We start from the raw sequence: 13,133 nt of genomic DNA on the forward strand, positions 1-13,133 counted from the left end.
GCATGAGGTTGTGTAAGAAGAAGTCAATAACAATAAAATACAGTTTATAGATATTTATTACACAACAAACGATACAAAGTAGAGCAGAAAGTGAAAAACGTATTTTTTTCGTTGAGTTTCACTTTACAACCACCTAAATAACACATGTATAAAAATAAAAAAGAATAATAATACATAATGAATGAAAAATATTCAGCAACACTGCCAATGCATATTCCGATTAATTCGGTACTATCAGACCTTTTAGACTGTCAAAACTATTATAATCCGGATGTACGGCATTTATATCTCCGTTCTCTTGAAGGACCCGTAAGTACCCATTGCAATCGATATTTAATATTTTTGCCTTTTGTGACACACCCGCTTGTGATATTACTGTCACCTCTTGATCGCTAGAAAAATGCAAAATACAAAAATAGATTATAACAGAGTGTAATAGTGAGATACAAGCTTAATTACGTATTTCCTATAACAATGTGACTACAGAGGATAGTTTATTTTGCATTGTAGATATATTTGGAAAATATGTTGTTTTATTTGAATTAAAAAATGAACGTTAAGATTTTCAGATCAATATTCGAACTTTGCCTAGAAAACTCGGTGAATAAAAGCATCAAGGCAGCTTCAGGTGACTTTAGACTCACAACGTAGATTCTACGTACAAACATTACAATTAGTGAATTTAAGGGAGATACAGAGAACGCCTAGGAGGGGCGGCCTCCTTCATCATGTGTGTTTGGATCGGTCCGAGGGATTCAAATTCACTGCCCGTACAGTGGGTTCACGAATCTCACAATCCGTTACACACTGCGGTGAACTGTCTACAGTCCTAAGTAGCCTTGCTGCTACGCTGAACGCCCCCCCCCCCCCTCCCCATACTTACCAGACTCTGACGACCGCAGTAGATTCCTCCTTCTTTCCTTCTCTTTTCGACTGCGATCGGCAGAGTCTGGTAGGTATGGAGGGGGCCGTTCAGCGTGGCAGCAAGGCGGAGGTGCCCCTGGTGGCCCGCGAGCCGCCAGTTAATCAACCCTGAATTAAAATACTCATAAAATATTTAAAAAAAAAACATGAACTATTTTGCCCTTCATATGTATAGCTGATTGAAGATATTTCATACAGTTATAAAGGAGAATCAGGAATGTAGAAACTTACGTGTGGATCCAATAAGTATAATAAGTTTCGAGAAAGCGATCTAAACCTTCAGTATTTACGATATTCATCCATTTCTCAATTTCATTAAACACGATGGCAAAATATTGTTCGTATGTTATCATTTTCAAATTTTTATTGTACATTTTGTTAAATACTGTAATTATGTCATTAATACAACACGTGGGCTTCTTATTATCCAGATTTACACCAACACCTAAAAATGACGGTAATGAAATAAGATATTCTGTAAAATGGTAAAACCATAATGAAATTGAAATATTTAGGTTAGAAGTGAAAAAAGAATTTCCAAATTGTTGTCAAGTACATGATATATTGTTTTATTCGTACTTACCGACATAACACGTAAACATGTCTGATTGTACCCATGTCTCTATAACTATACCACCAATTTTGACATTATTACCAGCATAAATATCATTAGGCCATTTCAGTCTGAGATCAATTTCCTATTGTTAAAAAAAAAAAGGTTATTAAAGCGTAAATGCTTTTACGTCATAATAGAAAATATAACACCACAGAATTATAACACATTAAAATTATTTAACATTTTATAATACTTAAATATGAATTAAAATATTTCGGCTTACACAAATGCTATTAACTGGTTCTGTAATTTAATTATAATAATACATTGAACTATATAGCTAATCCTTTCTTAAATCACATGCCATGTTTATATCTAATAAAAAATTAAAAGAATGGATCAAATCTTAACAGGGATACATGATCTCGCAATAAAGTTCCTAGACTGGTGCTACGACGACTGTTATAATGTTCTCAAAGAAAGTTTGTGTATGTTGGCAACTACAGCTATCCAAGTAGTTTGAAAATTCAAGTTAACCTGAACGCAGGTCAAATCATTCAAACCAAGCCAAGTACTTGAATGTCGGAGTATGTAGCTTACAATTAGTTATTCAAGCAAACTTGAAAAAATTCGATCTTCTCGAATGATTTGAGCAATTTGAACGATTTAGGGGGGGGGGGGCTCTAGTGTAACTGCCCGTTTTTCAACGCCATCTTCGGGAATTTATTTAACAAAAACTTAAGATGATCTTAAGCATAAGCAACGACTGAAAATACCGCCCTATAAGTTTATACAGTCTGTTCATCACATTATTATGGTTGTCACTACGGTTGGAACCACGGACGAGTTTTTACCTTGTAAACAATTATTTCTATAGAACGAAACTAGCTAAATTTTTAGCAAAAATCGAACATTTTTTCAAAATGCTGTTATCCTGCAAATTTTTATTACTGGGTGCCCCGAATACTTTCGAGTAATTCGAAAATTTTCGAGCTGAAAATTGATCCCCATGTAACTTGAAGTCTTACGAGGGCTTGAATAGTCGAGCCGTTTGATTTACAAGTAGCTCACATTTTTGTCAAACACTTTGCCAATTTCAAGTAGCTCGGAAAATTCAAACGCTCGACTCGGCTCGAGCAATCGAACCGAGTTCAGCTCAGTTCGTAAATTGAGGGTACATACTCGAACACCCCCAAACTTGAATATTTCAAGTATTTGGCAGCTCTGTTCGCAACACCTTACACATCTCCGTAACTGCCCTGAACAGCTGATTGCTTTTAGCTGTGTGTATAGTGAAAGGAACAGCAAATTTCATAAACTAACAGGGAAGCTGGAGTTTACTGCACGACAACGCCCCTGCGCACAAGGGAATTATCGTGAAGCAAGTTTTGACCAAGAGAAGGGTTATTCAGATTACATGTTGCCGGATACAAATCGGTGTATCGCAGAGCTAATGGAAACTCGCTGGATACGTGTTTCCGGCGATTTGTATCCCGGTTTACACGTAACTTAAGAAAGCACTCCAATAATTATAAATAATGAAAATTGAGAAAAAATGGAACTTATTTAAAGTGCAGACGAAAAATTCATAAAAATAGTTTCAGCGAAGGTCACACTGCACGAACTTCGAATTACTAAATAATCTAGGACGCGACACATTCTGTCAAATTGAGACATGATTTAGTAGGTATCTATTACTGTTAGTAATAATAAACCATTTTTAGTTAATGAAATTCTAATATGTATTAAATTCCGGTTAAACTCGTATACCTCACAAATTACGAAATACAAATCCGAACATTCGTGCCAATGTGTATTATTATGTAATATGATAAAAGGGTACATAGAAAAGTGGTATATAACTCATATTATAATAATACCTCATATCCAGGTAGAGATTTAATTGCAGACACAATCGCAACAGAAACCAAATGTTGCAGGATTGAGAGAGACCTTCCAAGTGTTGAATTAGTTTTCACATGAAGGTGTAGAGTAAACATCGCACATCCTTTAGGACTGAGCCATGCGTTCTTACGTCTCCCTTAAAATTCCCATATTTATCATATAATTATTACAATTGCATCTCGTATTAAAGAAAAAATTATTTTAGTGAAGTAACTTAAATAATACTATACGTATAAACACCCGAACGCCCGAGACTCCCGAACGCCCGAGACTCCCGAACGCCGGAGACGGCCGAAACGACTGAAGCAGTCACCAGTCATGACGTCACCACGCGTATCCGACTCGCTCTTGCCCACACTGTTACTCGCTCTTACCGGTGACTGGTGACTGTTCAGGCGCTTCAGGTGGATAGAAATCAACCATGACCCGACCCATCCACCGCAAGTAAAGGCGGGTCGGGTCGGGTAAGCACCCGGTGGTGTCGGGCGAGTATGGGCGGATTAGCCGCAGGTATCGTTGGTTAGTGAGAGTTCGGGATATTATTCCGAAAGGGACCGGTGTCCGATCGAGATGAGGTTCAGGGAGAGGGGTGGGGAGGGGGTGTGGACCCTAAATCTAAAATTGTAGCTTCGGGTACTTATTAGTTTCCGAAGTATTAATACAAAAATATTGTTCATTTTTTTTGAGAAATTTTTTTGGACGTTGGTGCAGGCCCCCCTACCCGGAAGCCCTCCCGTTCCTGCATTTTTTAATTTTGAAATTTTGTAGCCAACAGTCTGATTTTTAGCATCGGTTCGCTACCATGCTTTACGCGACCGCGAGCGGGCGCGCGCCCCCCGCACTAATCTAGCCCCAACCAATACTAATACCCGGAACAATTTGGAAAGTGGAATGAGTTGTGTCGGTATAAGTCAACACAAATATTGTTAAGAGGAGGGACCGTGGTACAGAGATTAAAAAAAATCGGTAAGGTCTACCCTTTTATGCACAATTACCCGTGTATCTTTTGAACGCATTAATGGCCGAAGCTAAAATTTTATTTTTGGAGTCTTTCCACACCCCTCGTAATACCCACCAAGTCTCATCTCGATCGGCCACCGGTCCCTTTCGGAGGTACAGCCAAAGTTCGGGTCCGGGCGGTTCGGGCGCATCGAGATACAATTGGGTGACGGGCGGATCAAACTCGCCCGTTGTAGGGCTCTGATACAAAAATACAAAGAAGGCGAGAGAAATGGGAAAAGCGGCAGCCGTAAAAGAATGAAAATACAAGGGGTCTCTACATTTATCGATTGCCCCAACATGCAACTGTTGCTTTTGGGGCTGAGAGTTTTGTGGCTCGGTTGCTTCAAGAGTAAGAGCAAGAGGATATTGCGGCTGCTTGTGCGAGCAAATGCGTGGACGCCCCCGACATAGAGAATGAGCTACACACCTAAGAAACATATATATAGGACGAATTCAGGAAAATCAATCTACTGTGTACGAGTGTGCAGCATAGTTTGTGAGAGAGTGTGTAAATAATTACCTTTATATGTTATTAGAATCTAGTATTGTAACCTTAAGGATATTATAAATATATATAAACGATCTACGCAACCCCTAAGACTAACATGTGTTTGGGTTTGATTATTATCAGAGGACAAACAACTTTTCTCTCATGAACTTAAAGTGTTAGGTTTGTAGCGCAGTATAATAATTCAGGGTCTGACTACTGAGTTTGTGTAACTGAGTTCTTAAGAAAAAGGAAATAGTCAAAGCATTGGTTAGCAACAAGTACATATATCAAGACACACGTTGGTAATATGCAACAGCTTAGAGAGATGGAGAGACTGCATATACTGATAGCAAGACATATAAAGTGATAAAATTATAATACAGTTAATAGAAAACATCTGGCAATTTCTAGTTTCAAGGATGTCACTTTATACATACACTTTGTACAATACTAGGCCATGTCCTCTAGTACGCCGCTATATCTGTTCTATACATTATACAATATACGTACCTCGCCCTTGAGTTTGCTGACGGGCTATAACAACCAAACCATGGTGTAATTGATGATCGTGTACAATGTCCATTGATGATGTCATTATATCGGCGTATATTACTAAACGACCTAATTCCTTCGTAGTTAAATTCTGTGAAAAAAATTGTGTGATAATCAAAACTGATTTGCGTCAACATACTATTTAGGGGACCCACCTCCAATGACTATAACCTTGACATATGTTATTAAGGTCATCCTCCTGCGTGACATCCAAAAGAGTTTAGCCGTCATTCGTTCAACAAACGTGTTAAAAAATTATTAACAAAAAACTGATCGGTAGTAGGTTGGGACCAGAACCGTTTAACATTAAGAAATTTAAGATAAAAAAATGGTGTTTCAAAATGGGATGGTTTTGGAGACTTGAACCAGGAACTCGTGGATGGTGCGCATCCACAAGTTGCTGGGGTGCTGTCTACCTATTTACCGCTGTCGAAGGAGAATGTTTCTGAAACACAGTTTTATCTTTATCGACAACATATGTCAAAGTCAAAGTCATTGGAGGTGGGTCCCCTAAACAGCATTTTGCCCTAGTTTGCAATGCAAAAACAGAAATTATGAAAAAAAGTTACATTAACATTCCTAATAAATATTATAAATAGTACAACTGAAAGCAAATATTACCTCGAAATACTCGATTGTCGAAAAATTGTCAGGACACTGATGTACCATTATGGGAAGAAATGAAGATGATGCTGATTTTGAAAGCTCACTACCTCGACAAAACTGTACTTCCAATTTTGATGTTTTTAAGATATCGTTTTGCTGCATAATATCTTTCAGTCTTGCCAACATTTCCAGTTTTAACTGGAAAATGTGAGAAAAGCAAGCTGCATATGAAAATACATTTTTCCTCGCGTAAAATATATAAGGAAAGAAACATAAGTAATTAAATCGAAAAAGTTTTAAAAAGTGTGAAAAAGACGAAGTATAATTAGTGGAAAAGATATAGTCAGTCAAGTCGTAGAGTCAATTAGACATAAAAGTAAACATTGTTCGAGCGTTGGGACAAACGACTAAACGTTTGAGGGGATTCCCCTCCTCAATGAGGATGAGTGAAGTATCTTAAGTTACCACTACCTGAGTTTCTGTTAATACCATTGTTCGAGACATAGAATCCTGAAATGGGATGCTATATATAAGGTGGGCCAAATCAAATATTACCAGCTGTTTTATCGGGGGGGGGGGGGGGGGTTTAGGAGCTCCCACTAGGGTGGAACCCTTTTTTCGAGTGAAACAGAATATTAACTTTTTTTTATTCGGATAGCATTTATCAAACTTAATTTCGATAACATGACGTATGGCGTGCGGCATCACTTTAACTACGAGGTAGGTATGTCGTTGTAGGTGCCTGTGCTATGTTTGGCCTGGCTCACGCGTGGCGGCAGTACTCTAATTGTAACGGTCTGGGCACACTTATCAGTTTTATGTCAGTTCCGTGCAGGCGTGCCAGTAAGAAGAGAGTCGCAGAGGATCTCTTCTTCTTACCACTGGCACATCGGCACTGTTGTCAAGGAACTGATATGGATATGTGTGCCTAGCTCAGTGTTTCCCAACCTTTTTTGTGTCATGCCCCACCTAAGCCTTTCTAAAATTCTCATGCTCCCTATGTAACATATACATAATTTTTAATATTCAAAAATTGAATTGTTCACTGAAGAAAGATTTATATGATAGGTTTTAGGAAGAAATCACTAGGAAATTGTTGAGGAAACACAGTAAGTAAATTTTCAAAACATATAACGGAGAACTGAAATTTAATGTTGCTCTTTTTTCAAAATTTTGCTTCAGAGTTTGAAAGTAATTAAAATCTGAATTAATATGAGCACTATGTTTCGCCTTTAAATGCGCCTCAAGGCGACCTCGTTTCATTGATTCATTGGTCAAGCATTGTTGGCATAAAAAACAAAAAAGTGACCGTTCATCGTGGACAGCGGATATGAAACCAAATTTTAAATATTCCTCCGAATACTGACGAACTTTTTTCTTGCTTGCACCACTCATTTTACTATGGGCTGAAATAAATTTTGACTTAGGTGGTTTTAACTACGACCGTTCCTAGCGTCTAATAGTGAAATCACGGCTACGAACATAGCGGACAGAAGTTACCCCACAGTAAACACTCGTTTTCAGGGATCGGCGGGCTTAAGCTACCGCTGATGGAGGGGGAAACACCTACAGGAGCGGTGGTAATCTGTGCATGAACTGCGCCTGCGTCAGTTACGCAAACATTACCACCGCTCCTGTAGGTGTTTCCCCCTCCATCAGCGGTACCTTAAGCCCGCCGATCCGTGCTCGTATTAAACCTGACGGACGGAGCTGGCGGCGGGCGTACGACGCGTTGCAGACACTGTTCCGCGCGGCCAATGCCGCGAGTGAGAGGGCCCGGGAGCAGGCGGGGGCAGTGATGCCAGAACGGTGGGTTTTGTCCCACGGCCGCTACCACCACTCCACGACCAAGCGTACCCCCTCCTAGCGTCCGTACCGCACCACACAAGCATACCCGTCCCTCCATCCGTGTGCCGTACGCACTGCCTGGCCACCGCCCTCCGGCGAGAATTCGTTTTCCCGACATCGAAGCGCTTGGCGCGCAAGCGAAAAATCAAGACTTCAAATCCCAGTGCGGATATTACTTTTTTTTTAATTATTCACTAATTTCTCTTTCTATATTCTCAGCAGACTAAAGGCTTAAAAACTATTAATTTACTAAGCATTTTCGAAGCTTGATTTGCTGCTAAAGTGCGATCCTCTTTTGGCTTGTATCGCACCACTCTCCGCCGAGAATTCATTTCATCGAGGTTTGAACCTCAATGCGAAGATTCTACTTTTTTCATTAATTATTTTCTAACTTCTCTTTCTATATTCTCAGTAGAATAAAAACTTGAAAACTGTTAATTTACAAAGAATTTTCGCAGCAGGCTAATGTACGATGTTGGTCTTCTGCCTTTTGTATACACGAACAGAAATAATTCCTTGAAATGCTACTTACAAAATAAGCGCCGTTCTAGGATGGACTCCTTAAAATTTACGTCACAATGAGCAGTTACAGAATCGGTGATTTCCGTTTCAGGTAAGCGAGCCGCCCGCTCCGCTATTACTGTAATGAGGTTTGAAAACAATATCGACTGGTCTCGTACCCATCGCAATAATGTCATTTATAATTTTTAAAACCCCTTCTGGTACAGAATTTTAATTGTATCAAGTTAATAGATTTGTCTTTTAAACAAAATCAACTTCCCCTGGCTCAAGTTGATCTAGGCCCTCAGTGTGAGGAATTCCTAGAAGATGCGACAAGCAAGGGAATGACAGAAGTTGAAGTTTCCTCCTTCCGCGAAAATTGCTTACGATCTTATATTACCGTAAGCAATGAAATTAAGGCTCGTCTTCCCCACGACGATATTTTACTTAAACAGTTGACGATTTTCAAATCGGACACTGCCCTATTCCATTGCGACAGACAGGAAACGTTTCAAGATGTTTTAGCTGTCGCTTGTACGGCACACTGACAGAAGGTAGGGTACTTACGCTTGGAGTGGTGCGATACAAGCCAAAAGAGGATCGCACTTTAGCAGCAAATCAAGCTTCGAAAATGCTTAGTAAATTAATAGTTTTTAAGCCTTTAGTCTGCTGAGAATATAGAAAGAGAAATTAGTGAATAATTAAAAAAAAAAAGTAATATCCCGCACCGGGGTTTGAAGTCTTGATTTTTCGCTTGCGCGCCAAGCGCTTCGATGTCGGGAAAACGAATTCTCGCCGGAGAGCGGTGGCCAGGCAGCGCGTACGGCACACGGATGGAGGGACGGGTATGCTTGTGTGGTGCGGTACGGACGCTAGGAGGGGGTACGCTTGGTCGTGGAGTGGTGGTAGCGGCCGTGGGACAAAATCCACCGTTCTGGCAACCCCGCCGCGGGGGGTAACGAAACAGTTCACACGAACTCGACCGGAGGATTCCAAGAAATGGTGGGGATAGTCTCCGGACGTGCTACGCATGGTAAAAACGGAGCTATAACGAGGATTTAGTGTATCCTGGACGTTTACCCAGCTCGAGTAGCGACTGAGAATCGCCATACGGTTAACTTAAACTCTGGACGAGTCTATTTTCGAATTGCCCCCCTTAACAATCAAATTGCCCCCTGTGGGGCGTGGGCCTCACGTTGGGAAACACCGGCCTAGCTAGACCTTAAGTCTCTCACGTCAGACGCTTTTTACGCGTACTTTCAACAATTAATAACTTGGAAACGAAGCCTTAAACGCAATTTCGTCATTCTTCATTTTCGTCTTATGTTAGCATGTAGAATCCCCCCTTAATGTTTCTAACCAGTTGCCGAACACCCTATATTTAAGAGGTGAGACACGTGTAACTCGACGAAAATAAGGTGATCTTTGTGAATTTTTTTCAAAGAAATGGTTCAATGGATCTTTTTCAAACTTTTATCTAAGCAAGTCGAGAAAAATTTGTATTCTGTAAGATAATTCGTTTATTGTAAAACTGTGGAGGTATTTCTCCGCGCCCTCGGCGTCGAAGTATTGAATCGGCGTGCAGCATAACTAAAAAATTATTCAACTGCATGACATGTCCCTACGCATGATGCATGTGGATTAACACATTCCTCGCCAGATCAAGCAACATATTTAATGATATTTTTAATTTTAATTATGTCTATGGCATAATAATGGCGAAATTCTGTCGTGAAAATCGCAACTTTTTCTTTAAAGCCCTGTCATTTGCTCAATTTTGCATCGTTTATTTGTATATTTAGATTCATCCGACGCGTAATTTCATCAAGAAGTTTTTTGTTTTAGATGAATTGAACGTTCAACGGGAGGTAGGCTACACGCCCATTCACAATTTCGACGCCAACGACGCGACGCGAATAAATACTTCCACAGTTTACATTAAACAAATTATTTTACAGACAACAAATCTCTCTCTACTTCCTTAAGGGTCCTCCAGACGCTGATACATGTTGCATGAAACGTTGATACATGCATCATGATACAGGTTTCATGATTCATGTTGCTACGTCTGTAGATCGGTTTCCGTGTTTCGGCACCAGAAGGGGAACTGGTATCTTGCTCACCAGCTAGGTGCGTGAGCAAGATGCAAGTTTCATGAAACCTGAATCATGATGCATGTATCAAAGTGTCACTACAACATGTATCAGCGTCTGGAGGGCCCTTTAGACGTTCAATTAAATATCTTAAAAGTTTCAAAAAGATCCATTGAACCATTTCTTTTAAAAAATTCACAAAGATTGCCTCATTTTCGTCGAATTACACAAGTATCCCCCCTTAATTAAATTCAATAAGCATATGATTAAATGAGCTTATTGTACTTTGTCAAGGAACTTAAAACATAACACCTTACTGTCAGTGTGCTGCGTTCACACTTCTTGTAGACAGATCAAATCAAGGGCACAGGCAAACGTGGAATAACGAATGACTACACAGACAAGCAACCCGCTTTATGAAGCTGATCATCGGTTCTATAGAGAAGGAATACTGTAATCAACACGGTACAGCATGGCATTGGACACTCCACACAATGCGAATTAACTCCTAGTTCAGGTTGATGATAAATTGACAAATAGATACATACATGTCTAGGAGATCGGTGTCCGATCGGGGACCAGCCTACTGTATGAGTGGCACGTAGATGGCGCCCCGATAGTATAATTGGTCTTGGAAAAGAAAAATCGCCGCCGACAATAGATAGCTAACACTTTGACTGGCGCATATTTTTGCACAATGCTGCTTTAAATCGGTTAGGCCTTCTTGAGCGATCGTCTCCACCGGGAAGTTATGTACAAAGTGCAGATAGCGAACTGTTTTGGTTGGTTTGTTTCCAAAGTAGACAGTTCGGGGATTCGCGGCCAATACTTTCGCTGCTTTCTAGAAAATATTGACATGCAAATATGCCAAAACTGTGCACAGGATGCAAATCCATCGGCAGGAAAACACGCTGACGCCAGTCAAAGTGTTAATGCTTAGAGCAGTTGTTGAGAAAGCGGAAAATTCAGGTTCGAATACCGATCTGGGCAATCCGATCGGCCAATACTTTTTCTCCTACACATGTAAGAAGAAGTAAATATCAAAATGTCAAATTTTCGATTTCTATGCGTACCACTGACTGTACAGTCAAATCGTTATTATCAAACCTAGACTGAACCTTTATAACATGTAAATACATATGCTTATTATAACGAAAAAATGAAATATCAAATACCGTGTATCCAAATGTAAAATTTATAGAGCATAATAAAATATGTTGATTATATTAAGCGAACAGTATCAGTTATTTAAATAGTCTTTTGTACATTTACTCTAATCATTGGAATTAATGTATATTACACACCTCGTGCCGTCCCAAAAAGAAAGCCGGTGTGTAAGTTACAGGTACTTGCAAACTGCTGCAAAGTTCTATTCCAAGATGTATGTCCAATAAATCCTTGAATATTTCTAATCTGGCATTATTACTTTCCTTCAGAGCTTTAAATTTACTTTCCTCGAGTTCATACTGCATTGGGTCCACTTCCAAGTGTATCTGGGAGAAAACAACTTTACCGCTATTTCCCGGAAGACTTGCAAGTAATATGCTTGGTGTGTGCCATGTTTCTTCTGTTCCCAGTACTTTCACATCAAACGAATACAAATTTCCACTCTTGTCTTTCACATTTGCAGAAGTCGGAGGTGACATGCTAGATGCTCTGAAAGAAATCATTTGAAATATCTTGAACTACTGTAATTTAACTCTATTATTTTACACTCCACTATGATTATAAAGTATTTATCTGTAAGCTGCATTTGAAATTTTTAATGTTAAGTAGCATTCTATATAAGCTGTGTCTAGAAGCATTATTATAAAAAATTCCGATATTTTGCGAAAATTCATAAACATTTTATTGAGCTAAAGCATTTATGTAATCAATAAGTTTCGCTTTAAATTTATTTTATATAGTGACCCATGAAGAAATCATAATTAAGCCAATAGCATGTAAATATCTTACTTAACATCCTCCTGATCCTGAGAGAATCTCGATCTTATAGGAGATGCTTGATAACAGAAGATATGATGCATCATGCGTACATGTTTCCATTTCCCATAAGAGAAGTGAACGAGTTCATTCTCCCGCACTTCTGCCGTTTTAAACGATGGAAGTAGTATGTGAAGTACGTCGGAACACAAAGCGAGAAGTTTACCACCTTTGAGGATGTATTCAACAATCAGGCTTCCAATCTCATTACCAACATTTCCACAAACAACAACTAATGCTGCATTTTCTACCCATGCATCAGTACGTGCTTCTTCAGAAGACAATCCGTAGATGGCATACCTGTTTACAAGATAAAAATATGTAATATCAAATATTAAAAGTGGTTCAAAGTATAAATATTATTGAACATATTCGTTTCATTTAACTTAGTAAAATGAATTTATAAATGTTATGTATATTTATAGGCGGTCAAATTTTAGTAATTTTATAGTATGTAGGTAGTGTCTCGAAAGCAGAACGGGGTTTCTAGCTCGAAATAAGGTGGTCGCTATCTCCCCCACTTCCTTCTATTGCTGCCGCGGCGAATGATATACACTACGTATTCACAGTCTCTCTCGCTCTACGCGAAAAAGTCAGTAAAGCAGCGCTGTCCAGTATAGGGGCTCCTCACGCGCCTACTTCCCCTTCCCACCTTCCTTTCGAGCAGCGTGAC

General features: G+C 39.5%; 1 protein-coding gene across 8 annotated transcripts in view; it reads right to left on the bottom strand.

Moving 5' to 3' along the window:
- Positions 1-38: 38 nt before the first annotated feature.
- The window catches only part of Hcs (holocarboxylase synthetase-like protein), a 73,616-nt gene continuing 60,521 nt past the window's right edge, over positions 39-13,133 (bottom strand). For all 8 annotated transcript variants that reach the window (XM_076825709.1, XM_076825711.1, XM_076825707.1 and 5 more), the window contains 8 exons: positions 12,434-12,760; positions 11,782-12,133; positions 6,051-6,233; positions 5,388-5,520; positions 3,361-3,521; positions 1,508-1,622; positions 1,156-1,369; positions 39-392 (listed from right to left, as the gene is read on the bottom strand). In XM_076825709.1, coding sequence (XP_076681824.1) covers positions 221-392; positions 1,156-1,369; positions 1,508-1,622; positions 3,361-3,521; positions 5,388-5,520; positions 6,051-6,233; positions 11,782-12,133; positions 12,434-12,760 — 1,657 coding nt within the window. In that variant the 3' untranslated portion in view covers positions 39-220. The remainder of the gene's footprint in view (positions 393-1,155; positions 1,370-1,507; positions 1,623-3,360; positions 3,522-5,387; positions 5,521-6,050; positions 6,234-11,781; positions 12,134-12,433; positions 12,761-13,133) is intronic.

The sequence above is a fragment of the Andrena cerasifolii genome, chromosome 13, assembly GCF_050908995.1.
Source record: "Andrena cerasifolii isolate SP2316 chromosome 13, iyAndCera1_principal, whole genome shotgun sequence".
Classification (NCBI taxonomy): domain Eukaryota; kingdom Metazoa; phylum Arthropoda; class Insecta; order Hymenoptera; family Andrenidae; genus Andrena; species Andrena cerasifolii.